This window comes from Suillus subaureus, assembly GCF_016647635.1.
Source record: "Suillus subaureus strain MN1 chromosome Unknown BJ212scaffold_3, whole genome shotgun sequence".
Taxonomy (NCBI): Eukaryota; Fungi; Basidiomycota; class Agaricomycetes; order Boletales; family Suillaceae; genus Suillus; species Suillus subaureus.
This window is the reverse complement of record NW_024538559.1, coordinates 1,698,556-1,724,830: the sequence shown is the minus strand read 5'-3', so window position 1 is coordinate 1,724,830 and position 26,275 is coordinate 1,698,556. Positions and strand designations below refer to the sequence as shown.

The window sequence follows — 26,275 nt, the reverse complement described above, 5'->3', positions numbered from 1 at the left end:
CAAAATCAGACGGGACACCCCGCTGCCTGAATCTGTCTCCAAGGCTGAAGGTGAGATTGGTGGTCGATCAGAATGACTGGGGGGTCGAAGGAGTAGTGCAGCCCGATTGAACTCAATGCACCCATCAAGGTCAGATGGGGCGCCTTGCAGCCTGAATCTTTCTTGAAGGGTGGGGGCGGGATTGTTGAAAGACAACGATCGAGCAAGATGACCGGGGGGGTGAAAGAGCAGTGCAGCACAAAGGAGCTCGATGGACTCCTCAAGATCAGACAGCACGCCCTGCTCCATGAATCTGTCGCCCAGGCCGACGGCGAGATCGTTGAGAGACCATGGTCGATCAGAATGACCGAGGGGACGAAGGAGTAGTGCAGCCCGGTGGAGCTCGACGGACTCATCAAGGTTAGACTGGACGCCCTGCTGCTTGAATCTGTCTCGAAGGCTGTTAGCGAGATTGCTGAGAGATTGTGATCGAAGAGAATACAGGGGCACATCTCTTCAAGGCCGCTCGACATTGTTCTACATCATCTGCCATGCTATGGTACCACAATTAAGTTAGGACTGTCAGGAACACGACTCGGAGGAGGATGAAGATCAGGAGCGCAAGTGGGCGAAGACGAAACTGAGGACACTGTCATGTTATCCGCATTTCATCAGCACAAAATCCAGGTAGATAAGCTTGAATCGCAATGCGTACGCACATTAGTAGAAATCCGAGCAATGAAGTTGTAGAAACCTGTGAGAGGAATGAGCAACTACAAGAGGTTGCACGTGTCCACTGCGGCCACCAATCCAGCATAGCATCCTGACAGATCGAAGCTAACGAGCTCTGCGCCTGTAAATCCGCAAGTCAAAGTGTCGCAGACTTGGGGATGGCTTGTGCAACATGAGGAGCAAGCATGGTTTGATCATGATCCAGAAGTTCACACTTTCTATGGAGAACGTTGCAATGACATATGACTAGTTTTAGCCCGCCGAAGTGAGGCTCGTCCTTTCGGCACCGTATTTCGGTGGTCTTCGCTTTCTCGTTTCTGGCCAAGTAGTAAGTACCTTGACAAACAGGTTAGTAAGCACATTTTCACTTGTTTTCGCCACTGCGACGTTTGTGAATTTGATGTTCGACAATGGACAATGGACTTGGAACATCAAGTGCGTGAATTACATCTATCAATGTGTTAGACTCCCTCTGATCATGATTTTGCAGATAATAATGCTATGGCCGGCGGTGATAGCTAGGATACATGATCATATGATCAAACTTCGTCAGGAAGGAGTTGGACTAGTTTGGTCAGCCAAGAAGCTGCATGCAGGTGTGTTCTTCGTGATCTCACTAGGTAGATTTTCACTCAGAGAGATCAAGTGGTACGTTCGACCCATCATAGATATCCGCTAAATCCATGGGTTTGAAATATATTGCTGCAATACAAAGCTTCAAGTTTTTCCGTTGATGCTAAGCTCGAGCCTGCATGTCAGACATGGACGACCTCACTCTTGACAAAGAAGGAACGATTTCTTCTATCAAGGTCACTGGGGACACATAGCTAGATTTCCTCTTGGCTTTCAAAAGCCTGATCAACTAAACGTGAGCCTCGGCACGATGCCAGTAAACTTAAAGGTCTTTCGATACTGATCATGTAGATCCTCCCGAAACCGCACTAACCGCTAGCGAGCCACCACCTATCTCCTAATAGGGTTCCCCCATATCAGCTCATCTAGGATATTAATAAAATGGGGGCTGGTGCGCCGCGTGTTCACCTTCCTTCATTCCTCCCCTGCTTCCCTTGAAGTTATCATATTTGTGCTGATAGACTATCAGACAATGCTCTGCTTGTCATTTGGGCTCAAGGCTCTAGCAGCATTGGTCGCTCTCGTTCTGGCAGCCAATGTCCTCCGCGCTAAAATACGATCAAGGTCACGCCTGCCTCTTCCCCCAGGTCCTCCTGGATATTGGCTATTCCGAAACCCTCTACCAAAAGTCAAGTGAGAACATAAATAGAGGACGCTCTGGGTCTACGCGGACGCTGACAGTAAACGCATTACAGCCAATCTCAACAGTTTGCTGAATGGATCAATACCTATGGGCCCATCATCTCGCTTCGGGTTGGGCCTGGCAAGGTCATGGTCATTATTGGCAGATATCAGGTAAGATTGTTCAAATACTAGTCAGCGTGCACTTTCATACTCACCTGCGCAGGAATCGAATGACATAATGGAGAAGGAAGGTGGTCAGTTAGCGGACCGCCCTCGTGCGGTTGCAGCAGGAGAGATCTTGTCTCGTGGGCTACGTATGATCCTTTCACCCGCAGGAGAGCAGTTCCGGAGACTTCGCAAGTTGTGTTGATATCTTCTCTTGCCGAACTTTTTGGCTAAAGTTGTTTCATTAGGGCAGCACACACTCATCTTCAAGTGAAGGCTGCAGAATCCTATGCGCCAATCCAGATGGACGCCGCCCGTGATGTCATCCTTGACATCCTTGATAACCCTAAAGGACATCAAGCAGCTGCGAATCGGTGTGTGACTCTTCGTGCCTTGTTCTATGACCACTTAACGCATCCAACGCAAGCTATGCCGCCTCGGTCATCTTGCGTGTCATGTATGGGAAGTCCACGCCCACCGCCACGAATGCTCCCGAGATCATCGTCGTCCACAAAATGCTCAAGCGCTTCCAGATGCTCATGCGACCTGGGGCATTCCTGATAGAGCGCTTCCCAATCCTAAAATACGTCCCAGGATACACGACCGAGTTGGAGGAATGGAGAAGAGAAGAGAGTCAAGTCTTCCATGACCAACTCAATCGCGTTTCAAGAGAATTGGTTTGTTCATTCGATGTCTTTCTTAAACACCTTCTGACCAGTTCTTCGTAGGCGACTGGAAAAGCTGGTCCTTCATTTGCTCGGTACCTCCTTGAGAACCGGTCCTCGCACAAGCTTTCGCAAGAAGAAATGGCCTATCTCGCTGGATCACTCTTTGGCGCTGGTTCAGACACGACAGCTGTGGCGATTATGTATGTCGTGATGGCTTCAGCATGTTATCCCAAGGCGCAGGAGACAGTGCAAGAGCAGCTGGACATCGTCGTTGGTCGTGACAGAAGTGTGTCAAAGCTCATCTTAGTGAACGAATCTCAACCCGGTCGTTACAGCTCCCACGTTCGATGACTACAATTCGCTCCCGCAGATAGAGGCGTTCATGCTGGAGTGTCTTCGCTGGAGGCCTGTGGTAACCCTTGGATTTGCTCACTGCGCATCGACCGATATCGTTTATGTACGTTTCCATTTCCTTGGCATGATTTTCCGATTCTTATGGCTGCTCGAGCAGAAAGGCATGTGTATCCCAAAGGGCGCTATCGTTTTTGGCAATCATTGGTACAGATTGATATGCATTCTGGTTAAAGAATGTGCTGCTCACCCTTCAACAGGGCAATCTCACGTGATCCGATTGTTTACTCCAACCCTGACAAGTTCGATCCTGAGAGGTGGCTCAACAGCGAAGGCAAAATTCGGGACGACATCAAGTTCCCTTCATATGGCTTTGGACGCAGGTACGGCCTTGCCTGATATCGGACCGAGTAGAACCTTGTTGAAAAACAACCTGCAGAATCTGCCCCGGGCGGCACATAGCGGATCGTTCGGTCTTTATCAACATCGCGCTCCTTCTGTGGTCGTTCAAGATCACTCAGGACCCAGAGAACCCAATTGATGACATGGGCTTCGTGGACGGCGTGGTTGCACACCCCAAACCGTTCACTGCGCGTTTTCAGCCGCGATTTGGGGATGAGGAATCTCTGAGAGGCGCGATGGCTCATTACAAGGAAGGGTTGTAGGATCTTGAACACGAAATAGTGACTTGTACATGCGCACTTAGGATTTGTACTATTGGCAAGAAGCACTAGGTTGTATCCTGCAACATTGGACGACCATGGGCAAACCCGCTGACATGACACAGCGGCGCTAGAGATATTTAAGATAGGTTTTGATGTTGTACAGAATGCAAAGAATATTTTTGAAATTTAAATTGACATAAATCTGGGTACATAACTTCAAATTTTGTCAGTGTCTCGTGCGAAATCCAAAATATTATCCCAAATTCTACTTTGAATCCCACTATTTTCACTATTTTTGAACCGCCACAAACATGTGATTCAAGAGTTTCGGAAGAGAGTGTAACGACTATTTTCTTGGTACTGATGCGCCAGTGTTCTACGTTAGGGATGTACTACTAGCTACATCAACCAATGATTATTTTCTTTCCTCCTCTCTGGACTCCCTTTGAAGCACGTCAACGTTTAACTGGCGCACATTCTTCAGCTGGCAGTGAAGGACTCGGATATTTTTGGATGCCTTTTCCTGAGCTCCGGGCCCTCGCGACTCGCGGGTACCTATGGTTGGCTCGGCACCCGCGCGGGAACGGGTATGAGGTCCTTCCTTGCAGCTCGCCGTTAAATTCCAGGGATCGTCGAGTACTCACTGTATCGTTTCCCTTGCACTGGTGGGTCTTTGGTGCGCCAGTGCTGCAGTTTCAGCTCCCCCAAGTGTGTATTCATTCTGATCTCACTCCATTTTGGACTCAGTGGGAGACCTAAATTTCACAGCGAGATGGGGCAGTGGTCATCTTGCCTCACTAACCTAGCAAACCATGTGGCTGTCAAGCTCCATCGAGTTGCATTATTCCTCCGTTCCCCCGGTCATCCAGATCAATCCTTGTCTCTGAACAGGTTAGTTGTCAGCCTTCGAGAGAGATTCAAGCACTGGGGCACCATGTCTGATCTTGATGAAGTCATCGAGCTTCATCGCGATGCACTACTCCTTCATCCCCCCGGTCATTCAGATCGGTCTGCGTCTCTGAGCAATCTTGCTGCCTGCCTTCGCCACAGATTCCGGCAGGGTGGCATCATATCTGACCTTGATGAGGCCATCGAGCTCCATCGGGCTGCATTGCCCCTCTGTCCTGCCGGCCATTCAGATCGATCCGCATCTCTGAACAATCTCGCTGTCTGCCTTCAAGACAGATTCGAGCAGGGTAGTATCATGTCTGACCTTGATGAGGCCATCGAGATCCATCGGGCTGCATTACTGCTTCGTTCCCCTGGTCATTCTGAACGATCCACGTCTCTGAGCAATCTTGCTCTCAGCCTTCGAGACAGATTCCTGCAATGTAGCATCATGTCTGACCTCGATGAGGCCATCGAACTCAATCGGACTGCGTTACTCCTCCGCTCCCCTGGTCATCCTGAACGATCCACGTCTTTGAACAATCTTGCTCTCAGTCTTCGAGACAGATTCCAGCTGCATAGAATCATGTCCGACCTCGATGAGGCCATCGAGCTTAATCGGACTGCATTACTCCTCCATCCCCCTGGTCACCCTGAACAATCCACGTCTTTGAACAATCTTGCTCTCAGTCTTCGAGATAGATTCCAGCAGCGTGGAATCATGTCCGACCTTGATGAGGCCATTGAGTTCCATCGGGATGCATTACTCCATTCCTCAGGTCATCCAGGTCGATCCACGTTTCTCAACAATCTTGCACTCAGCCTTCGAGACAGATTCCTGCAACGTGGAATCATGTCTGACCTTGATGAGGCCATCGAGTTCTGTCGGACTGCGCTGGAGCTCTGCCCCCCACATCATTCAAATCGATCTGCGTCACTGAACAATCTTGGACTCAGCCTTCGAGACAGATTCCAGCAGTGTGGAATCATGTCTGACCTTGATGAGGCCATCGAACTCCATCAGGATGCATTACTCCTCCGTCCCCCTGGTCATTCTGGACGATCCATATCTCTGAACAATCTTGCTGCCACCCTGCGAGACAGATTCTTACAACGTAGCATCATGTCTGACCTCGATGGGGCCATCGAGCTCTATCGGACTGCATTACTCCTCCATCCCCATGGTCATTCTGAGCGACCCATGTCTTTGAACAATCTTGCTGTCAGCCTTGGAGACAGGTTCCAGCAGCATGGCATCATGTCTGACCTTGATGAGGCCATCGAGCACCATCGGGCTGTGTTTGAGCTCCTCCCCCCGTATCACCCATATCGATCCATGTCTCTCAGCAATCTTGCTATCTGCCTTGGAGAGAGATTCAGGCAGCGCGGAATCATGTCTGACCTTGATGAGGCCATCGAGCTCCATCGGGATGCATTACACCTCCGTCCCCTTGGTCATTCTGAACGATCCATCTCTCTGAACAATCTTGCACTCAGCCTTCAGGACAGATTCCAGCAGCGGTGCATTATATCTGATCTTGACGAGGCCATCGAGCTCCATCGCGCTGCATTATTCCTCCATCCCTCCCGTCATTCAGAACGATCCAAGTCTCTGAATAATCTTGCTGTTAGCCTTGAAGAAAGATTCCGGCAGCGTGGCATCATGTCTGACCTTGATGAGGCCATCGAGCACCATCGAGCTGCACTGGAGCTCCTCCCCTCATGTCATTCTAATCGATCTGTGTTTCTCGACAATCTTGCCCTCAGTCTAGCACACAGATTCCGGCAGCAGAACGTCCAGCCTGACCTTGATGAAGCGTTTAGCCTGTATTCGCAACTCTCCCACCTATCACATGCAGCATCTCGCGCAGATCTTGGTGTTGCCAAGTCGTGGGCGGCCTCTGCCCACACCCTCAATCACGACTCTGCATTGCTTGCCTATAAGACTGCATTGAAATTCCTAGATCAGCAAGTTGCTCTCTTGTCGTCCTCTTCGCATCATTTCGACGTCATCAGGGAGGCTGTCTCTTCCCTTGCCACAGATACTTTTTCATGCAGTGTTCGTCATGGTGCCCTGACGACTGCGGTGGAGCTGGTTGAGCAAGGTCGTGCGGTATTCTGGACCCAGTTGGCACGCTTCAGCACACTACTCGATGAACTTTCTGTGTCAGGTGACACTGGCATGGCTTTGGCAGAAGAGTTCAAGCGGTTGAGCTTTTGCCTTCGTAACATGTTCGATCAGGCTACTGAAGACAAGTCTCCGCAAATCCGGCAACTGACCATGCAATGGGACGACGTCGTCTTGCGCATCCGCATACTTCCTGACTTTTCTCGGTTTCTCCTACCTCCCCTTTTCTCTGACCTACAGAAGGTGGCTGAAGAAGGTCCGGTCATCATTGTCAATGCTAGTCGGTACAGCTGCGACGCCTTGATTATCTTGAGTGGGCAAGGTCCTGTCCATGTTCCGCTTGACACTACACAAGCCGAAGTGTCCGAGTTGTCCTCCGAGTTCCAGTCACTCGCAAAGCTGTTTGGTTCTTCTGATCGTCAACACAAGCTTGTTGGCATCCTTCGCAAGCTTTGGAATGATATTGTTGACCCCGTGGTCCAAGCTCTTAGGGAGTCAGATGTTTGTCCTGGTTCGCATATCTGGTGGTGTCCCACTGCCGAGTTCACGCTGCTTCCTCTACATGCAGCAGGACCATATGAGAAGCACAGAGACAGTTTGTCTGACATTTACATCTCCTCTTATACTCCCACTTTGACAACGCTCGTTCGGGCGAGACGGCGGGTTTTTCGGGACGTGTCCCCACAACATTTTGTTGCCATTGGTCAAGGAAACCCGGAGGGAGGGAAGGAGCTCAAATGTGTCGCTCCCGAACTAACTGTCGTAGCTCAATGTCTCGAGCCTGTCGTGTCGTCCTTCACATTGCTCGAGGACAGCGACGCAACAGTGCAGGGTGCACTTGATGCACTAAACCGTAATCAGTGGCTCCATCTTGCCTGCCACGGAATGCCAAATCGGATACAACCTTTCGAGTCTTCCTTCGCCATGCGTGACGGGCCATTGATGATCAAGGACATCATCCGATCAGACTGGCAGAATCCAGAATTTGCATTCTTATCAGCTTGCCACACTACCGTGGGCGATGAGGACAGTCCCGATGAGTCGATCCATCTTGCTGCGGCTATGCAATTCAGCGGATTTCGCAGTGTCATAGGTTCCATGTGGTCTGTTGATGACGATGTTGCACGCCAGGTTGTGTCAGCTTTTTATGGCCACCTGGTTGATAGTTCGGGGAGATTGTGCTGCACACAGGCTGCGGTAGCATTGCACAAGGCCATGAAATCGTTGCGCAAGAAGATTTCATTAGAACAGCAAATTGTATTTGTTCACATAGGTGTCTAGTTTCATCCGTGTTCTCGCATTTCATTCAGTAATCCTGTCTGTTGCTTTCATCTCCTCGCTACCCTATCTCATCATTTGTGTAACTGCATTGTTTTTGGCTCGTCACTACAGGGGGGTGCTATCTCTGGCCCAGAGTTGCAAAACTTTTCGACCTGGTTTTCATAACGCAACAACTACACAACATTGAAATAAGGCGAAAACAGGAGCAGGTAGTATTCAGTACCTGCTTTAATGCTATGTTTAAAAAATAAAGAAATATGTCAAAGCTACATTGCCAGAGAGAAGCCGGTGCAAAACAGTGTTTGAGCACAAAGTTGCAAAAATTCTCACCCGTACAGAAGGCATGGTGTCACACAACATCACACTGCCGTTTTGACTCTCCGACGCCGTTGATGAACCTCACACTGGTTGACGAGTAATACAGCGCTGAGGCTTGGGTTTCAAGTAAGTATGGGTATATACAGTACTGTAAGGTATTACCTAGGTAGGTACAATATATGAAATTATGTATAGTATGCTGCAGGAAAAATTAGAGGGGATGCCTGTTGACTAGCGGCAGTCGAGTAAGTTGAAAAATAGTGTGCACCAGTTGAATTGGAAGGAGTAGTATCGAGACAAGGGCGCATGGCAGGGGGTTGAACATTCTGATCATTTTCGTCAGATGGACCTTCATTAAAGGTCCGTTTTTGTCCAGCACGAGAGCGGCCAGTAAAAAGGCCTGCAAAGCATTTGTTGTTCTTGAGTTCTGGATGCGATGAAGGGTGTCATATGGGACTTTGTGCTCTGTTGCAATGGCACGAATATTAGGAGAAGGAGAAGCATGTAGAATAGAGCAGGCATGTTGAATTTTATCTTCAAGTTCTTGAGAAAACTTGGAGGGTCGTTTTCTCTCGGGCATGCGACCAGCGCTGCGAGACTGAGAGTCCGTTCGGGAGGTCAGATTTAGGCCAACTTAGCTAACTTTTTCGAACTTCAAACCACATTAAGTAAGCTTGCCGAACTGCTGGTCGATGTGACCAACACATGTCACACAATTACTTATCCTATCAATGATCAATCATGCCTGCAACCCGAGCTTCATCCCAACACCTCCGTGTACATACTAGGACCACTATGGTCAAGGCAAAGAGGAGATCTGCCCAAACCAACGAAATGGTTGAAAAAGAATCCCATTGCATCTGGACCCAGGTGGATGAGAGTGCCCTCATCACATACATCGCCACCCATCGAGCCAAGGGTGGTGATGGGATGAACTTCGACAAATCGTTCTGGGTTGCCGCAGCTGCAGAGATGGCTAATAAGGGCACTCCAGGGGTGGGTGCCCCTAAAAGCCCTGATGCATGCCATCAGAAGTGGGGGCAGGTAAGTATTCTATTCATCTCCAGTGGCACTATGATTACTGATACCACTACTCTTATAGCTGCACAAGTTCTTCAAAGTTGTTGACAAGATAGCCAACTCATCCGGTATATCCTACACTCGTGAGAAGGGTGTGAATATCACCACTGAATCTGAGACAATTTGGGTGGATTTACTTAAGGTATGTGTTTTTCAGCCATCTCTTCACCGCTGTGCTCACAATTTTCATAAGCAGATCCTCAAGTAAAGTCCATCAAATCCTCGGGCTGGGAACACTACAAGGCCCTCGCCAAAATCCTCCCATCTCACACCAGTACCTGGACTGGTTTCCACACAAGCCTCGACATCAACGCCAACACATCAATGCCCACCGACAGCACAAGTGCTAGTGACATCATAATGAAGTCACTAGAGAACTTGCTCGAAAACATCAAGTTCCACAAGAACACCAACACTGAGATGATGCCTGTCCCCAAAGACCCCCCCACCCCATCTTCCACTGTCCAACCTCAGCTCATCTCAGTGGCCCAATCCTCCAATACAGCGCCACGCTTGCCGCGCTTCCTCATACCCTCCGCACCCTCATTGGTGTCCAATTCCACACCAGCTTCTTCAATGGCCATCAAACACAAGACTATGGACAATGATACCTCATGCCAGGAATCTCACCCTCCTCACTCTTTGAAGTCTGGCAAGAGTGCAGGAGGGTCATCAAAATCCCAGTGCACTTTGCTGAATGCATTGGAGGAGTTGGGCGGACAGGTGAAGAGCAGCATTGACACTGCAACTGTTGTGCTTAAGGAAGTCGCTGCAGGTCATGAGCCGCCCCCAGTCTGCAAGCAAAGGGCCATCTGCCTGGTGCAAGAGGAGCCTGATCTTGATGATCATGAGGTTCTCAAGATGATCAAAGTGTTTCAATCTGATGTTATAGTTGCTGATTCTTACCTTAACATCACATGAGTTGGTGTCTGCAAATTGTTCTTAGCAGACTACCTACAGGCTCATGTGAGCAGCAGTAACTAGGTTTTCGATGTATTAGCATATCCAAAGTTCATCAATTCAACCAGCTGTGCTACATTTGAGAGTGATAATGTGAGATTGACTATTCTTCTACACCAGGCGGCATTGGCAGCCCTCGATGAACTCTTTCTGCCAAATAATCCTCCCACATGTCCTGTGCAATTTGATCACATAGTGGATGTGCATGAGTGCGTGCTGCTTCAGTTGGAGGCCCATCAGAAAGTGTACTGCTATAGTAAGGAGTGCTCCACTCGTCTGATTCCACATGGTGGTAGTCTAATAAATCATCTGGGTCGTGAATACGTATGATGTTGTGAACTAGACATAGCACTGGAGGGATGTGGGATTGAATATCTGAGCTGTACTCAGGAGGGAGCTGAATGATGCGGAAGCACTTCTTGATGACACTGAAAATTTGCTCAACAACATTGCAGAGTGTTGCATGACATAGATTAAAGAGTTCCTGGCGGTTGCAGGGTCTACAAGCCATGTATGTAAGTACTAGAGTGTGGTAAGTTGGGAGCCAACATACAAGAGGCCCACACGGTCCCATTCAGCAAGGTGGTAGTGAACACCACAATATGGTACAAGTAACTCATTGCATGCCGTGAATCCAGTGTCAGTGAGATACAATTTTCCCAGAGGGATCATGAAGTCTGACAAATGAGCCACATGGTAGACATGAGCATCCACCACAGACCCTTGGAACCCACTCAACATGTAGGTGAATTGCATGTTGAAGCCACAGGCAGCAAGACAGTTTTGCAATAAGTTTCCCTTGCAGTCATGGGAAGATTGGCGATCAGTGGCTGATGGGTGGCAAGTGATGTGTGTGTCATCAATGGCACCAATGACATTTGCAAAGTAAGGGTAAAATTTAGGACTGTTGAGGATTTTAGGGGGGGTTGGAGCATCTGCCTCAGGAAGCTGAACATAGGCAGGGTAGATAGGATGGGAGGAGAATGCGATAAGGATTCGCTTGAAATATCTGGAAAGAAATTAGCTTCATTAGGATGTGAGAGTCAGTGAAAACATACCTTGATATAGTGTCATTAGAGCATTGGAAATGCTTGCCAATGTGGCATACAGAAAGACTGGTGACACAAGCATACAGAAAAATTGCCAATTGCTCCTCCAGCTTTACATGCTTTGAATCATTGATCCCACCTTCCTGAAGTACATTGAGTAATACAATAAATACATGGCAGTGAATGCCCAGCTCACATCGGATATGTTCAGTGTGACCATCGATAAGTTCAGTAACCCAGCCAATCCCTCATAGTGCTGAGGTATGGTAGGGTGTCTTGTTGTAGTGGGTATTTGTGTAGGAGTTGAAGGTGTCCATCGCGATGGCAAGAGTTTCAGAACCTGATGTGACTATTTGGTGGAATAGGCCTATGACCACTTGAAGAGTCTTCTTATGTGCCCGCTCTACATCATCTTCATTGTCCTCCTCATCCCCTTCATTCACCTCATCATCACCCCAAGAGTTCAAGTAATCTTCCGAGACTTCATCACTTCTAGTATCATGGGATGGTGGATCTGAGTCAGGGTCACTGCTATGGTGCAACAGGTGAAGCAACATGGTAGTATGTATCAGAGATAACAGCGTGACTTGAATTCAAGCTCCAGCTTACTTGATGTGATTTGAAGTTCGAAAAAGTTAGCTAAGTTGGCCTAAATCTGACCTCCTGAATGGACTCTAATGAATTTGAACACCAACCTACCTAGTTGCACTTGTTTGTTCACTTTCAGGGTCTCAGATTTGACTTTTTGTCTATCTTTTTGTTCTTCGTATGTTTGAACATGATGTATTACAGCTGATTCCAAAACTATGTGGAATCGCAAAATCAAAACTTGAGCATCAGAAATGGCCGAACAAGGACCCTGTAAGCACATGACTGCGAGATTTGTAGTAGCGCTAGTGTAGTATATGCAATTCACTGAAAGACAATGTCATCACCATCAGATTCCTCCCCAGAGACACCTGGATTCATGGCAACATTCATTATTTACCTTGATACATACACCAAGACTACTACTGAAAATAATGGCAAAGCAAAAACCAAGGAAGTGAAATCTACAAAAGTCAAGGAACTGGTCTTTCAAGTCTCTGAGTCCAACTACATCAAATTTCTGACAACAATTCTCATGAAACATGACAAATCACACTATAGGATCACTGAGAGGAAAAAATATACTTTCAAGTACCTCCTTGGAAACTCTTGTGGGCAAGTGATCTTTGTATTAATCATAGAAATTAAACTTATCTGGATGCATCTGATTTAGACTGGTCATTGCATGTCAATCACAGTAAAATTTGACATACCTCATTCCAATCCTTGATCTGCCATAGCATCGAATGAGGGTTCTCTCATCTTTCGCAGCCTCGTCACCAAACATCAACATTTCAGGGTCAGGTGCAATGTTAGCAATACTATTCATAAAAATAGCATGTTTTTCTTTGTTCCATTCGAGAGCATAAGTGGAAATGCATTTGTGCTTGAAATGCAACTGCAAAAATGTGTGAAGAAGTGTTTGCAGAGACACAAGCACACCACAGTGAGAGTGCAATTCATGCTGTAGCTCATCGAGATAAATAGTAGGGTGGTGATGAAGAATGGCAGTGATGAAGGCAATGTCATCAATGGTGAGGGTGCAACACTGGCCTGTATGCTTGCTGTGGATACGAGAGTGCTGTAAACTCCAAGTCAAGGGACAGAGCTGTAAAACCTTGTACACCAGAGTCTTTTTTACTCCAAGTAGATGGCAGATATGTTTAATGGAGTGCCCACATTGATGGAGAACAGGGATTTGAGCCTCTAGATTGTTCGAAACAGTGTGTGGTGGCATTAATGAATGACACAGACACTGTGCAGCGCAAATCTCACAGTATGCTTATGGGGTCCTTGTTCAGCTGTTTCTGACGCTCAAGTTTTGATTTTGCGATTCCGCATAGTTTTGGAATCAGCTGTAAGAGGATATCTTTCTATAGTATAAATGAACATATTTTGACAAGCATGAGGAATACTTGTTCATGAAGAAGTGGCTGCAGGAGGTGATATAATTTTTACACCAAAGATCTAGGGGGAGAATTACTGCATTTGGTGGTCTGGCAAACAATGCATCTGTCATGTCTAGGAATGTGCATGGGTAAACCCCAGGGTATCACAGGTGCCACCTGTACCCTTACCCTGAGATGTACCCATACCCACACTGAGGGTATGGGTGTAGTGATGGGTAGGAGGATATAACACCCCAGGGTACCACCCATGGTGGGTATACCCTGTGGGTATAGAATACTATAATGAAATGATACAAAAAATGTACTATGTAGCTATTCAATGCAGTCCCAGCCATCCTTGAGCTCTTTCTCATTAGTATCTTCAACATCAGGTAGGGAACTAATCTTGACAATGTCTTCCATCTTGATGAGGTTGAGGCAGCTCCAATAACTGAGGCATAGGAGCGCTTGAGTAGACTGAGCCATCAGACATGAATGCACATGAGACAGAATGAGGCATCCCTGGCTGAACAGACATTTGACATCAACAGATGTAGCTATGAAAAATGTGTGACAAAAATATGTCAGAATGAACCCATAAAGGAGGGTGGGCATGGACTCACCAGGTATTGTTAAGTAGTCTAAGGCCATATGAGAAAGGTGGGGATATACTGCACAGTACTTGTACCACCAGGCAATAGGATCAGGGACATCCTTGATATTGGTGTTGAGGTAGTGCTCCAGTTCATCCCCCAGGTCACTCAACTTGGGTGGCACCAGTGCTGGCATATTGTCAAAAAAATTCTCAAAGGTCAAGTTGCAGTTAATGATATTGAGCTATGCAAACATAAAGAAAAACACATACCTCATGAGCCATAGTATTCAACATCTCAATATCATCACTGTTCTCTTGAATCCCCACCTCAAGGTATGACCATTCAAACTCATCATGGACAAGTGTGGCTGCAGTCCCAATCCAGGTATCCTCCCACTGTGTGTTCTTGAAATAGGCCAATTTATGGTGTGGATGCAGTACTGTAGTAATAAATAAACAAAGGTCAGTATCATATTATTATTTAAATCAAAACAAGACTCACCCATAGCAATCCAGTATACCTCAGACTTGTCCATCAACTGGTAGTACTGGTTGAGTGTTTGTTTTGCAAGGCAAACAACCACACAAATAGAAGCAGAATATTTTTTGTTGTGTGAGCAGGTGGTGAGTTGCTTGTCAATCAAATCCATTGTGGGAATAACCCTTGCAAGGTTAGGTGTCCCCTGTGAGAAAAACAATGTGGTGTCCTTGAGAATCTTGAAAGACATGTTTAGTAAGCAATTTCCAGTAAGTGACCCACACCTACCTTCAATACATCCTGCAACTGGCTGACTATCTCCCAATCACTGTTGACAAGTTCAAACTTGCACAATCCTAGGTCATGCCACTGAGTGACTGTGTCAATTGCTTCCTGATGGATGACAGCATAATCCAGCATATTGAAGGTTGAGTTCCAGTGGGTGCAAATGTCCCATGGCATATTCATTGGAGTCATTTGAAGGTTGAGGAGGATTTTGTGCCAGGCAGGAAGCAAGATGGTCATGGAATTGATCAGTTTGTAAGAAAGCTTGCACAACTAGAGGGAGCAGTCAATATCAAGGTGTGCTTGCATTTTTTTTGTCTTACCTTCAAAAGCACTAACTTTACTGGTTGGATATTTCTTTGCAGCTCAATTTGTTCATCCTGGTCCAACAGTGCTACCTCATCCACCCAACCATCCTCATTATCTGGCAACTCCTCATCTCCAACATTGGCACTGGCATCTTCACTCTGAACTTCATTGCTCAGATCAGCAAGCTCCATATCACTTGTATCACTTGCAACATCATTGTCTGTTTCTCTTCCAGCCTTGGCCTTCTTTGTTATGTTGAACTCACCAAGCAGGGACTTGGCAATCAGATTTACAGTGTGGAAGAAGCACTGTGTGTGACTTGCTGCCCTCCCAAAGTCAGGAAGCAAGTCCTTGAGCCCATCAACCATGACATCATTGTTTGAGGTGTTATCATATGTTACACTCAGTATCTGTGGGACAAGTTAGCAAGTAAGTTTTTTCTCCTTTTTCTCCTAAACACCTTGTACCTTGTCTGATATTCCAAATTCTTGTAGCATCTTTGCAAATACTGCAGCAAGTTCCACACTGGTATGGGACTGGTCAAGTTGTCATGTCATTGTGTGTGGGCACCTCCAAGTCATAAGTCTTTCACATACCTTTGCCACCTCAACAATATCTAATGGCAGACTCAGTGGGATTCCATTGTGTTTGAGATGGACCAATACTGCCACAAAGGCTCTATGGTTGGTGGATGTCCAAGTGTCCATAGTAAAATTTATCTTGCCATCATATTCCTGGTAAGTCAAGTCAGTTTCATTCATATTGAGCATGAAGTCACTAACTCTCAACATTTTAGCAATGCGACATTGAGTGCATGCAAAAACAAGCTGTACGTCACATGAGATAGTGATTGGGGAAGGTAAGAAGTATTCCGGTCAGCCTGTTTTCATTAATGATTGAAATCCTCGGTCTTTGACTATCTTGAATAGTTGCAGGCTTTTGGAGACCTAACACACAAGCTCAGCTCCGTGTCATGTTAAATTTGTCTGGCTGCATAGTATCAAAGACTTACTTGGTCTCAGCACAGGTGTGTTGACAGTAGGAGTATGTCACCTTCCCCTTCCCCTTGCATTCAAAGGATGCTGTTACAGTTATGCCTGCCCCTACTTATTTTCCCTCACTTACAGTTGTATTACGTCATGACTGCGCCACGCCATGCCATCATTGACTCATCTGTTTCTATACTTGTATTACATTGCAATTGCCATCACTGTCATTAGATGACTCATCGCTTATCTGTGACTTGTCTCTTATCTATGACGCGTCTCTTATCTCTGACTCATAGTACTTGCCCTAAAGTACTTATGTCCTATATAAACCTGGTCATGTACCTAGTAGAACTTCACTTTAATCTTACTAGGTTTTCACCCAGAAACTTCTCTTGCTTAGGACCTCCAATCCTAAGTCATCTGAACCGATATTCAAGCCGAAGACACTCTCTTCATCTTGTCTTACAACCTTTGCATTTGCAAAGGTCTTGACTATAACTTCAGCCATCGCTCTTATCGAGCTGCTGTTGTTATGACCATCCTAGTTTGTAACAGATGCTGTTATTGATCTGTCTCACAGGATTCCTGGAATGATTTTGGTGCAGACCTTGCTGGCATCCTTTGTGTCATCAGCAGCTTGCAGTACTGCACCACACCAACACAATTTGACATGCTTCTGCATGTTTCCAGTGGACTGGGCATCTTTTTTGTCCAAATACTGTCAGATGGTGGTCTTGCATCCTTGCGCACTACACTTGAACTCATGTGCCCACTGATCATCATTCTCAATGATGCACTGTAGAGACTTGCGCCTCTGTATGCCCATAGAGCCCTATATTGCAATGTATCTGCATACAGTTCACAGCACGAACTTGTGGCATCATTCCCTATATCATTCCTTCACTCAGCCTATAGTGCATTGTGCAACTTGTGACACATTCCCATGCACATCCCACGCGCTTTCCCACGCTTCATCACCCATCATCCAGGAGCATCCATCCATTGTCCAGCAAGTCCTACTGGTATGTTTTTTGCATTTATTCTTATCATGACACCATATTCCATCATGGACCCTTACTTACATATACCTTCTTTGTTCCCGCACCTTACTCGTGTTGGCTCCATATTGTGGGAATGTGCTTAGTTGGCTTTTGCACATTAGCATTTGCATTTTTATCAGTTAGTTAGCTATCACTTAGTGGGCAGTTAGTATCCCTTAGCATCCCTCAGCATAGTGCACACTTTTTTGAGCCATAGTCAGTAGCATTTTGGCAATCACACTCTATCATCATCACATTTGTCGTTCTCATGCCCATCAGTATCAGTCATCATCTTCCCTTAGTCCCCATCACATTCCTAGCCCTCTGCACACTTTTGCCTATTAGTGTGCAACTTTCCTGTGCTTTGTGTACCCTACCACTCTCTGTGCATGCCTTTGCCTCCGTGTGTGTGACTTTCCCATGCTTCACACAACCTGTGGATGTGTTGCACTCGCTTCCCCTTGGGTTGAATGCACTTGCCTTTGCAAAGTATAGCAGTCTAGGCAGAGCAGAGATGACCACACATATACTCTGACTTGGTATTCCTTGTAGTGCCATAGCTTAGTAGTTGATTCCTTCAGCACAGTTTTGGGTCAAAGAAAGTATATGTAGGATGTGATTGAATATTATTGTGAATATATTTGAATACCCTGGATATAATACCTTGGCCCCATATTCTCGGTCTTGAGGAATACGAGCAGATAGGTTACAATACATTATGGTCGCTGTATTTATTCATATTCTGAATATGGTACCAACATTTAGGACCCAGGTTGGCCTGACCAGGAACATGAATGAAATGATGCATAGAATATATATTATAAACTGTACAGTTTATCTCTAAATTTCCCACCCACCAAAATCTGCAAGTAGAATCAGTTAAGTGCTTCAAATCACAAACATGGCCATATCTGGCAGCATGGATCAGCTTTCATGGTTATTTATTGACCTTCAAAATGTGATCACAAACCTGCCAATGACTATGCCAGAAGGAACAGAAGATGGCCCTCTCACTATGCATCTTTGTGATTTTAAAGTTGATGAGGAAGAGGGGCCATTTTACTCTTTCAATCGCTCATGGGAACAATGTAATAATGATGAGAAAAAGAAACTCATTGTACATGGCAAGTATGGTCTACAACTTGCCCACGGCTTTACATCACATTTTACTTGAGTTCCTGGGATTGAAGCAAACAATGGCCTGACTCTCATACAAGCTCGGGTGGAAGCATTGTCAAGTCTAATCTATAAAGTGTATGTTTACTACCATTATTCACTTCGACTGGATCACTTATAGTTGTCCTATCAGGGTTTTAACACTTCAGAAGACTGCTATTATAGCTGCCAGCAGTGTGCAAACCCAATTAGCAAAAGGCCCAGTCCAAAACAAAGGTACTGTGACTGCTGAGAAACTTGTACTCCAGATTATGAGACCTTGACAAGAAGGTATGTCCATTAGTATTGTTTGTCTAGTGTCAGTTTATTCAATTGTTTTCTAGACACTGACAAGGATGACCATGACTATCACCCTCCAAAGAATCATCCTGTCATATGCCATTCCAGACTCTCAACTCTAAATCTGGATCTCCAATGATCTGTTCTATCTTTATCTTCCTTCTGGAATCCAAAACCTTATATCAGCACCCAACCCCATTTAGACTTCCCCTGTCTCTGGACTCTGGTTAACTATGTTTCCCTTCTGATTACTGATCCGTTACATACATTTCATTTCCAGTATTCATTATTAGTGATCTGTCCTACTTACTAATAGACTTTGCACATGCTTCATACATAGCCTTTGTGTTTGCTGACTGATTCCTATATGATACCTACAGTATATAAACCTCCTGTAACTCTCAGAAATACTTCAGTTCAAATATCATTTTAGTTCCTGCTCATTCCTGTGTCCTCTGTGTTACGAACTTGGATAGAGCGTCATTCCAATAAAGGAATCAAGGATCAGGGTTGATCAAGGACTAAGCCTTATCGAGTCAAGTGCCTCCCTCAGGAGCAATTGTCTAGACTCCCACAGGATCTAGAGTTTGAGTATCAAAGAGAACTGAGTAGATTCAAGTTAGAGAGAATACAAGTGGTAACTAGGGTTTATATACGTAAGGGAATTGTGCACAGACCAGGCTGGTCAAAGGGTAGCGACTACTGAGAAAAGAAGGTTCATGGGAAAACAAGGTATGAGTCAAAGATAAGGGAGACCATGAGGGAACAGCACAGTGAAAAGGAAGCGTTAGAAGTACAGCCATATAGGAGTCCACAGTGATGATGAGAAAAAGAGTGGGGCACTGTAACACTCTGGACTTGATTTAAGTCTCTTGTCATCATCTGAGTCTTAGGATTGTATCCTAGACTATATCTCCAGCTCTACCTTAGGGTAGTCTATCCTCTGTCAGTTTCTAGTCTGGACTTTGTCCAGATTAGCCTTATCTCCTTGCCCAATCAATATCTGGAATGTCCACCAGATTTATCTCACATTTCATACCTAGATGTCCATTGTCCACCCTAGTCAAAACCTGGAAACTCCAGAAGACTGTTCAGCCCCCAGAAATTGAGGGCACATACTCAGGAAAGGGGCACAGTGTATGAGCTGAGGCCAAGCCCTTGTGATCTGACCCCCCTTGAGCATGCAACCTTAACACATCTGACCTCAGACATTGATATTTCAATTGATGAAGATGTAGTAGTAAGTTATTTATAAAATCATGCTTATACTTAGTACTAATAGTGATGAAATCTGCAGCCTGGAAAAGAACAAGTGGCAAAAAAGAAGATAATGTGAGTGTGACAATATTGGATCATGGTTTGCTAACATGTTCATAGTGTACTACAATGAAAGATGGTGATACATCTGTAGATGAAGAGATGGAGGATGTGAAGGTCAAATCTGGTCGAGCCCCAACAAAATTAAAGTGGGCCTTAGAGCAACATGATGAACCAAAGCTTGCCATACATGATGGGAGGCTGATCTGGAAATGGCACTGTTGCTGGTGCAGGTGAGGGCTATCCTTGCTAAATAATATATTAATATTGCAACTAAAGTGTTGCAGCACAATCTGAACATCCCCTCAAACATTAAAATGCAAATCTTATGCCAATAAGACCATCAAGCTGCCAATGACAAGTAACTTCATTTCCCATCCTTCTCATGGCTGTAAAAACATCTCTGCTGACCACTCCTATGAAGCATGGGTAGAATGGCAGAATGGTAATAATAGTTCCTGCACCACCACCACATTGGGGTCCACTGCCCAGCAAGATTTCATCCAGGCATACACAAAGTGAGGTTTTGAGAACCCAGCCCAGCAAGTGACACAGAGGGGTTGGAGAGAACACTTCATCAAGGGCATCTTAGAAGATGATCTGCCTTTTTCATTAGGTGAACGAGTGGGTATGATGAAAACCTTGACATATATTTTACCTTGCAGGTACAAAATTCCATCTCATCAGACCATTTGGTGTGATCTTGACTGGCTAGAACTCAAGATGAATGAGAAGATTAACAAGATACTCCAGGTTGTGCCTTCCAAGCCTTATGTTTGTCTGTGCCAAGTCTCATTGATTCACTTTCAGGAAAACTCATCTTAGATTGGCTTTTCAAGTGATGTCTGGACAAGCAAAAATTCTGTGCATGCCTTTGTTGGATCTGTCGCATTCTGGATTGACAACAACTGGGACCTACATACTTGTCCAATTGAACTACTCCCACTTGATGGAAATTACTCTGGTAAGGCAACAGGATGTGCTCTTTTCAAGGCATTGCAGGCATGTAAAGTGACACACAAACTCAGTACATATAAAAATCATGCCATACCATTCTACTCTCACAATCTGCATAGTTGCTCATGCTACCAATAATACAGCCAGTAATACAGTCTTGAATGAGAATCTTGTCAAGCAGCTGGGAAATGAAAATGTGTTCTTGAATCAAATTAATGTGCAAATTGGGTATGCTGCCCATGTCATCAACCTTGACATGCAGTGAGTGGCAAAAAATACTCTGGAATGTAGCTCACCAAATATGCTATTCATTAGAGCTATGCACCATAAGCTCAGCTGCATACCAGACCCTGATGAAGATGATCTCTACTTGGTTGCCCATCAGTTCCCACTCACCTCTGACCCTGACAATGACCCCAAAGTCCAGGAAGAAACAGCAAAGATGAAAGAGGAATGAGCAAAGGGAGTTCAGGCAGAGGGATCAGATACTAATGTTGATGCTGTCTCCGGTGCAAGTGACACAGAATCTGAGACTGATGATGGACAGGATAGAGATGACACAGATTTAGATCAAGCAGAGGTTAATGTTCCTGAGACTGGATTTCACACAGGGCCAGGCTCTAAAGCAAGAAGATGTCAAATATTGCTTGCAAGAAGACAAAGAAATTCAGTGTTATTGACAAGGTATGTCATACCTCGTCCATTGGCTATTGACTCATAATGTGGGCATGCACAGCTTCATGCCATTGTTGTTGATTTCCTTGCATCTGAAGTCCATCATAAACAGATGTGTCATCTCATTCCTATTTGTAGCATGCCCATATGTTGGAACACAACTCATGCAGAGATTGAGCAGTCTATCAAACTCAAACTGGTGTGCACATTGGCTTGTATTTGTTTACTTGTGGTTTTCATGTGTTGTGCAGGCAATTAACCTTTGGGTTGAATGTCTTGATGATGGTCTCACTGGAAAGAAAAAGGACATGGCAGCACAAAAGAAAAAGAAATGGTGTCTCAGCTTGCTTGACTGGGAGTTTTGGGGCCAGTAATCTGATATCCTTGAGGTATTTTTTTTTGACTGTGTACTCCATGTGCTCATGATCTCAAAGGTATTTCATACTTCAACACTATTTTTGCAGAAGAAAGGCATTCCTACAATCTGCCAAACACTCCCACTCTACATACAAATGGAGAAATATCTTGAGATGCACCTGAAGCAAGTTCCAAAGAAGTGGTGAGTGTATGGACTGACACAGGCTTTGCAAGCTGGCCTTGATAAGCTTCAGCACCACATGAACAAAGCCTTAGAATCCAATTATCCTTTGCTAGGTGCTGGTACAGTGGCTCAAAAAACTGTCCACATGTTTTTGCATTTTTTACTATTTACAATATTATGTGAGAATACATAAAGACCTCAGTGACATGCTGATACCATATTGTAGTGCTGCTTCAGGGCTTTGGATTGAGCACCACATCATGAGAATCAGAGGAGATATGGTGGAGATACAAGGCTTACAAAATCATGACTCATGTGGACAGTTTTTTGAACACATATTAAAACTATATAAATCATCATTTATGACACCATAACAATCATGCCACCATTAAATAAATTATAAAGTGGTGTCATTATGTCATTTTAAAACCATATCTAACTATACAAACCAAAAATTTCCATATGTCATGGTTATATTCACCATGAAAGCCACCCCCCCTGCTCAAAGGGATAATATCCTCTCTCTTTCCTATTCTGGCCTCTCTGCTTGTCAAATTTCCTCTAGAACTGGAGTATCCAAGTCCACTGTGGCCAAGTTCATCAAAGAAAGTCACACAGACAAGGAAAACTTCTGTGAAGGGCATCCATCCAAGCTCACCTCTACTGATAGGAGGGCTATTATTCAACATATCACTACAGGAAAGGCTGATAATGCTGTCCAGGTCACCTATTACATCAATTCCACCATCACATTCCCTGTCTCTTCACACACTGTGAGAAACATTCTCAAGACAGCTCATCTCAGGTCAGTAACAAGGAAGAAAAGGCTCTCCTCTCTATCACACATAAACAGAGATGACTAACCTTTGCCTTAGCCCATCAGAATTGGATTACATGGACTGGAAGCATGTTATATGATCATATAAGACCACAATAAACAGGATTGGGTCAGATGGCAAGGTATATATGTGAAAAAAGAAGGGTGCTAGTCCTCTCTGCATATGTGTGATAGAGAGGAGAGCCTTTTCTTCCTTGTTACTGACCTGAGATGAGCTGTCTTGAGAATGTTTCTCACAGTGTGTGAAGAGACAGGGAATGTGATGGTGGAATTGATGTAATAGGTGACCTGGACAGCATTATCAGCCTTTCCTGTAGTGATATGTTGAATAATAGCCCTCCTATCAGTAGAGGTGAGCTTGGATGGATGCCCTTCACAGAAGTTTTCCTTGTCTGTGTGACTTTCTTTGATGAACTTGGCCACAGTGGACTTGGATACTCCAGTTCTAGAGGAAATTTGACAAGCAGAGAGGCCAGAATAGGAAAGAGAGAGGATATTATCCCTTTGAGCAGGGGGGGTGGCTTTCATGGTGAATATAACCATGACATATGGAAATTTTTGGTTTGTATAGTTAGATATGGTTTTAAAATGACATAATGACACCACTTTATAATTTATTTAATGGTGGCATGATTGTTATGGTGTCATAAATGATGATTTATATAGTTTTAATATGTGTTCAAAAAACTGTCCACATGAGTCATGATTTTGTAAGCCTTGTATCTCCACCATATCTCCTCTGATTCCCGCGATGTGGTGCTCAATCCAAAGCCCTGAAGCAGCACTACAATATGGTGTCAGCATGTCACTGAGGTCTTTATGTATTCTCATACAATATTGTAAATAGTAAAAAATGCAAAAATATGTGGACAGTTTTTTGAGCCACTGTAAGTGTTTTTATTGTCTTATGGGTCACCAAGCTCATAGTACTATGTTGTGTACTAGTTTTGCATCCATGTATATGAGTTGCATACTTCAAAGACCAGAACTTATGGCCTACTGGGAATCTCAGCAGTCATGGTCAGATCCTGCTCAAACACCTTTACAAGACTTATGACATTGACAACAGCACTATGTCAGCCACCACTCCTGCATCAGCCCCAATCTCACCATCAAAGTCTGCCCTCATTGCAGCTTTAACCATGTCTAGTGGTGGTTCCTCTGCAGTGCAGAATGAGGTAGATATCTATTTAGGTGGTCTCTACCCTTGTCCACCTGAACAAATGACCAATTCACTTCAGTGGTGGAAGGTGAGTGACCTTCTCACATAATTCCCATCAAAAATGTCTAACTATTGTCTTTGCAGCAACATGAGACAACATTTCCTATCCTGTTGCACATTGCTCATGATGTCCTTGCTATTCCTGCTGTCAGTGTTGCCATTGAGCACCTGTTTTCTAGTAGCAAACACACTTTCTGATTCATGCTCTTCAATGACTGTAGAGACTGCTTCCACTGCCATCATTACAAAGGAATTGTTGAAGCTTGGCCTTGGTGATGGAATTCAGTATCTCAATGGTGTTTCTATCCATTAAATATGATTAGATATGAATACCTATGAATACAATATGAATACAGTAATGCTATCATTAAATATCTTGGGGCAGATAGAGAATAAAATATGATTAGAATAAAATACACCCTTAGGATTATTTTATTCATATTTGGACAGCACTTATGGCTGTTGTGCTTTCTCTGCTTGTGTGGTTCTTCCTTTTCTTGGTCAAGGCACCATCAAGCTTCTCTTCAATAGTAGCTCCAGCCTTGTCAGTCAATTTGGTGACTCATTTAGCAGTTTTCAAAAGCAAGTTGAGCTGTATGGTGTGTTACAATCAGGCTAAGTCTGCAACACATGGATGAAGCAAGTGAGTAACATAGAACTTGGATTGGGGCTTGCACCAAGCCTGCTGCAACCAGCAAGTGTTCATAGGTATGAGTTCACAGCAATCAATCTAGCTACAAGGGCTATGATTGATTATCAATGATTATGACAGCAAAGTCATCAATTGTTCTCTTTCAAGGCTAAGGATGTTGGCAGTAATGAGCTCCAATGAAAGTACTTGATAAGAGGAGAGCTTGCTTAGGGCTCAAAGAGTAAACAGTATGAACCAAGTAGATTCAAGTTAGATAATACAAGTGCTACCCACAAAGTATATACCATTGGAAGGGATAAGGACAGGTCTGCTGTATTAGTGGTAAGGGTAGAGGGTGAATGAGTCACAATGAGTCAAGATACCAAAGTAAGTAGTAAGTACTAGTTGAGTGGTAAGGGTAAAGGAGACATGAGTCATAGTGAGTCATAATGAGTCAGAATACCATAGTAAGTAAGAAGGACCAGTTGGACAGTAAGGGCATATGGTCAGTGAGTCATTGGACGAACCAAAGATAGGGTACAACTGACAGAATGGTCAGTAGAACAATCAAGAGAAAGAGATAGAATAATTGAGAAAGAGAAAGGGGGCAATTACCCAAAGAGGAAGGAGTCCAGTGAGGGCATGAGTGAGGAAAATGAATAGGGGCTAAATGAGCAGATGTTACTGTAACATGGTGTGTAGGCTGTAGGGTGCACTAACTTTCATTTGTAAATCTACATAGTGAGTATCATTAAGGTTTGACAACTGTACAGTAGCAGAGTTTGGTTTTGTAAGTCTACATGGTTTCATGTGTCAACCCAAGGCAAGGGTACAGGTAAGGGTACAGGTGGGCTGGGACCAGACCCCCACCCATACCCAGGGTGTACCCACACCTGTGACCCACATAGGTTTCCAAAACCTGTGCATATCCCTAGTTACATTCAAACATTTTATAACCAGTCAACACTACAAAGATGTTGCAAATGTGTTGTCAGTAATGTACAGGAAATTTGTTAAATTCATGTGCAAGGCATCTTCAATGTGTATCACCTATTCCCTCCTCTCCACAGTGCTACACCACCTATCATTTATTGCAAATGAGTGATCCAAAAGGTCATAATGGATGCCAACAGTCTGGTTTTCATGCACATCTACACTTTTGGTCAGGTACATTGTCATTTTCATCCATTGCCCAGAGACTTCACTCAATTATTTCAGGATGGGAAGGTTGAAATTAAAGCAAAATTTCAACACCTGTTTGTAATGTGCAATGTCATCCAATTCATTTGGTTCGGCCTGTGCCAAGATTTCCTTGGTGAGACTGAAGAAGAACAACTTAAAAACTTGAAGTATATCAGGGCACTCACTGACACTGCCACATTTTGCAGCTTGGACAAACAATCTGAAGACAACATGCAAATTGATCATTTTTGGGAGATGGCATGC

General features: G+C 44.7%; 7 protein-coding genes across 7 annotated transcripts; 4 read left to right on the top strand and 3 right to left on the bottom strand.

The window, feature by feature from the left end:
- Positions 1-116: 116 nt before the first annotated feature.
- BJ212DRAFT_1322783 (uncharacterized protein) lies at positions 117-419 on the bottom strand (the record flags this gene model as incomplete). The annotated part of the gene is made up of 1 exon (XM_041334475.1): positions 117-419. A coding segment is annotated over exon 1 (158 nt), but the record flags the coding sequence as incomplete, so codon positions are not given.
- A 1,562-nt stretch (positions 420-1,981) lies between these two features.
- Positions 1,982-3,989, top strand: BJ212DRAFT_549493 (cytochrome P450). The gene is made up of 9 exons (XM_041343477.1): positions 1,982-2,139; positions 2,192-2,328; positions 2,382-2,507; positions 2,561-2,810; positions 2,862-3,087; positions 3,137-3,258; positions 3,313-3,359; positions 3,413-3,535; positions 3,592-3,989. The coding sequence occupies exons 1-9, from the start codon at positions 2,116-2,118 to the stop codon at positions 3,815-3,817; spliced, it is 1,281 nt and encodes a 426-aa protein (XP_041198563.1). The 5' UTR covers positions 1,982-2,115; the 3' UTR covers positions 3,818-3,989.
- A 257-nt stretch (positions 3,990-4,246) lies between these two features.
- BJ212DRAFT_1455110 (CHAT domain-containing protein) lies at positions 4,247-8,380 on the top strand. The gene is made up of 3 exons (XM_041338860.1): positions 4,247-4,525; positions 4,586-5,809; positions 6,080-8,380. The coding sequence occupies exons 2-3, from the start codon at positions 4,590-4,592 to the stop codon at positions 8,112-8,114; spliced, it is 3,255 nt and encodes a 1,084-aa protein (XP_041198562.1). The 5' UTR covers positions 4,247-4,525; positions 4,586-4,589; the 3' UTR covers positions 8,115-8,380.
- Positions 8,381-9,173: 793 nt separating this feature from the next.
- BJ212DRAFT_1476136 (uncharacterized protein) lies at positions 9,174-10,433 on the top strand (the record flags this gene model as incomplete). Its single annotated transcript, XM_041339326.1, has 3 exons — positions 9,174-9,476; positions 9,535-9,654; positions 9,723-10,433. 3 exons carry the CDS (start codon positions 9,174-9,176, stop codon positions 10,431-10,433), a joined length of 1,134 nt encoding a protein of 377 aa, XP_041198561.1.
- Positions 10,434-14,320: 3,887 nt separating this feature from the next.
- BJ212DRAFT_1261602 (uncharacterized protein) lies at positions 14,321-14,820 on the bottom strand (the record flags this gene model as incomplete). Its single annotated transcript, XM_041330189.1, has 2 exons — positions 14,321-14,532; positions 14,595-14,820. The coding sequence occupies 2 exons, from the start codon at positions 14,818-14,820 to the stop codon at positions 14,321-14,323; spliced, it is 438 nt and encodes a 145-aa protein (XP_041198560.1).
- Positions 14,821-15,103: 283 nt separating this feature from the next.
- BJ212DRAFT_1260535 (uncharacterized protein) lies at positions 15,104-15,577 on the bottom strand (the record flags this gene model as incomplete). Its single annotated transcript, XM_041330117.1, has 1 exon — positions 15,104-15,577. A coding segment is annotated over one exon (474 nt), but the record flags the coding sequence as incomplete, so codon positions are not given.
- A 5,978-nt stretch (positions 15,578-21,555) lies between these two features.
- On the top strand, positions 21,556-21,971 carry BJ212DRAFT_1476132 (uncharacterized protein; the record flags this gene model as incomplete). Its single annotated transcript, XM_041339325.1, has 3 exons — positions 21,556-21,606; positions 21,659-21,796; positions 21,849-21,971. 3 exons carry the CDS (start codon positions 21,556-21,558, stop codon positions 21,969-21,971), a joined length of 312 nt encoding a protein of 103 aa, XP_041198558.1.
- Between the last annotated feature and the right edge of the window lie 4,304 nt (positions 21,972-26,275).